At 44.6% G+C, this 1386-nt stretch overlaps 1 protein-coding gene across 1 annotated transcript in view; it reads right to left on the bottom strand.

Moving 5' to 3' along the window:
- inpp5l (inositol polyphosphate-5-phosphatase L) overlaps positions 1–874 on the bottom strand; it is a 56045-nt gene extending 55171 nt beyond the window's left edge. The window contains exon 1 of the mRNA XM_062542399.1: positions 1–874. This exon is cut by the window's left edge and continues 13 nt beyond it. Within this exon, the coding sequence (XP_062398383.1) occupies positions 1–47 (47 nt within the window). The 5' untranslated portion in view covers positions 48–874.
- Between the last annotated feature and the right edge of the window lie 512 nt (positions 875–1386).

Genomic DNA, 1386 nt, shown 5'->3' with positions numbered 1-1386 from the left:
GATCCAACATTGGCAGTCACCAATAAGATGTCGGTGTAGCTTTCCATGATAAAGATCGAATTCCAGAAATAGTCCAAGGGGATAAAGCAGGCAGGCGCTCCTTCTACCTCAAAGAAAACGCGTTGGCGTTGAAAATTACTAACAGCTTACAGACAAGATTATATAGCTCTATCTATCTGGCGCTGAGGACATAGTTCACAGACTCCTCATATCGTTTGGCATCGTTCATCGTGAGTGTTTCTACACAGCAATAAGAATTGTCGTAGGCTATTCAGGCTTTCGCTGAAGGAGGCAGAGCAATGTCTTGATTCTTCAGATCGTCGTAGTAGCTGAAGCAGCCATGTCGGCTCAACGACTCGGCGCGGGGAGGATTTCTGCAGGTCTCTTCATGATAATTGGACTAGGCTCTTAGGTTCTTAACAGACTTAGCCGGGCTCCTTTGCATCTGCAGTAGTTCCTGGCTCGCTGAAGGAGGTGAAGCCGCTGTTTTGTGCCTCATGTCCTCCGGAGCTCCGCCTCGTCAATGCAGCGCTAACGTTACAGGCTACGACACTCAAACGAGCAGACGGTCGCCGCACGCAGGCACGTTTCTGCATAGGCAAAGCCCACGTTACCTTTTAATAATTTCAATATTTTAGCGAGCTTGAAGTCCTTGTCCTACTTTTTTAATTTCATAGCCTACTTTCCAAGAAAACCAAAGACACTGAAGGCGTGCTAGAGGTCATAGCTGTAGAAACACAACTTTCATACACCACACACTCTTGTGTAATAACAGAGCAAGTGACCCAACTAATTTTGAACTGATCACCAAATTATCTGTGTCCCACAGCTCGTCCAGTTTTGGCCGCTGGCCCCGCTGCAGTTATAGCTTGACTGGGAAACAGCATCATTACAGATCTCCTAGCTTGTCATAGTTGGTTGTGTTGATTGCACAATGCTTTTCTGCACAAAGTTCAGTGTTCGGGCTCACTGGAAAGACCGATCAGTCAGTGTGATTAGCCTTTGCGCAAATTCAGAAGCAGGCTTAATGAGGGGTCCGCTGTCGCGAGGGCGCTGCACTCCACAATTATAGAGTCTAAAAATATCCTGTTTTCTGCAAACCCCATCATTCACTTCCACCCTGCACTACAATCACTTCCTGCCCCTTAAGAATTCCTTGGAAACAGTCAACTTCCTGGTGAGTGTCCAAATGGACACCCTCGCTTTGTGTTCCCTTCTTTACATTGAAAAGAATTCGCCTGCAGGTTCCACAAGAAACTGTGGAAAGGAAAGAAATCCATTAAAACCAAATTATTTAATCTTTACAAATATAAATTATTTCATCTACTACACCTTTATGATTGTTGCTTTTTTATACCCAAGCATATTTTATTCTTTTCATATATC

The sequence above is a fragment of the Sardina pilchardus genome, chromosome 8 (assembly GCF_963854185.1).
Source record: "Sardina pilchardus chromosome 8, fSarPil1.1, whole genome shotgun sequence".
Lineage (NCBI taxonomy): Eukaryota > Metazoa > Chordata > Actinopteri > Clupeiformes > Clupeidae > Sardina > Sardina pilchardus.
The sequence above is the reverse complement of the archived record's forward strand: the minus strand, read 5'-3'. Positions and strand labels throughout refer to the sequence as shown.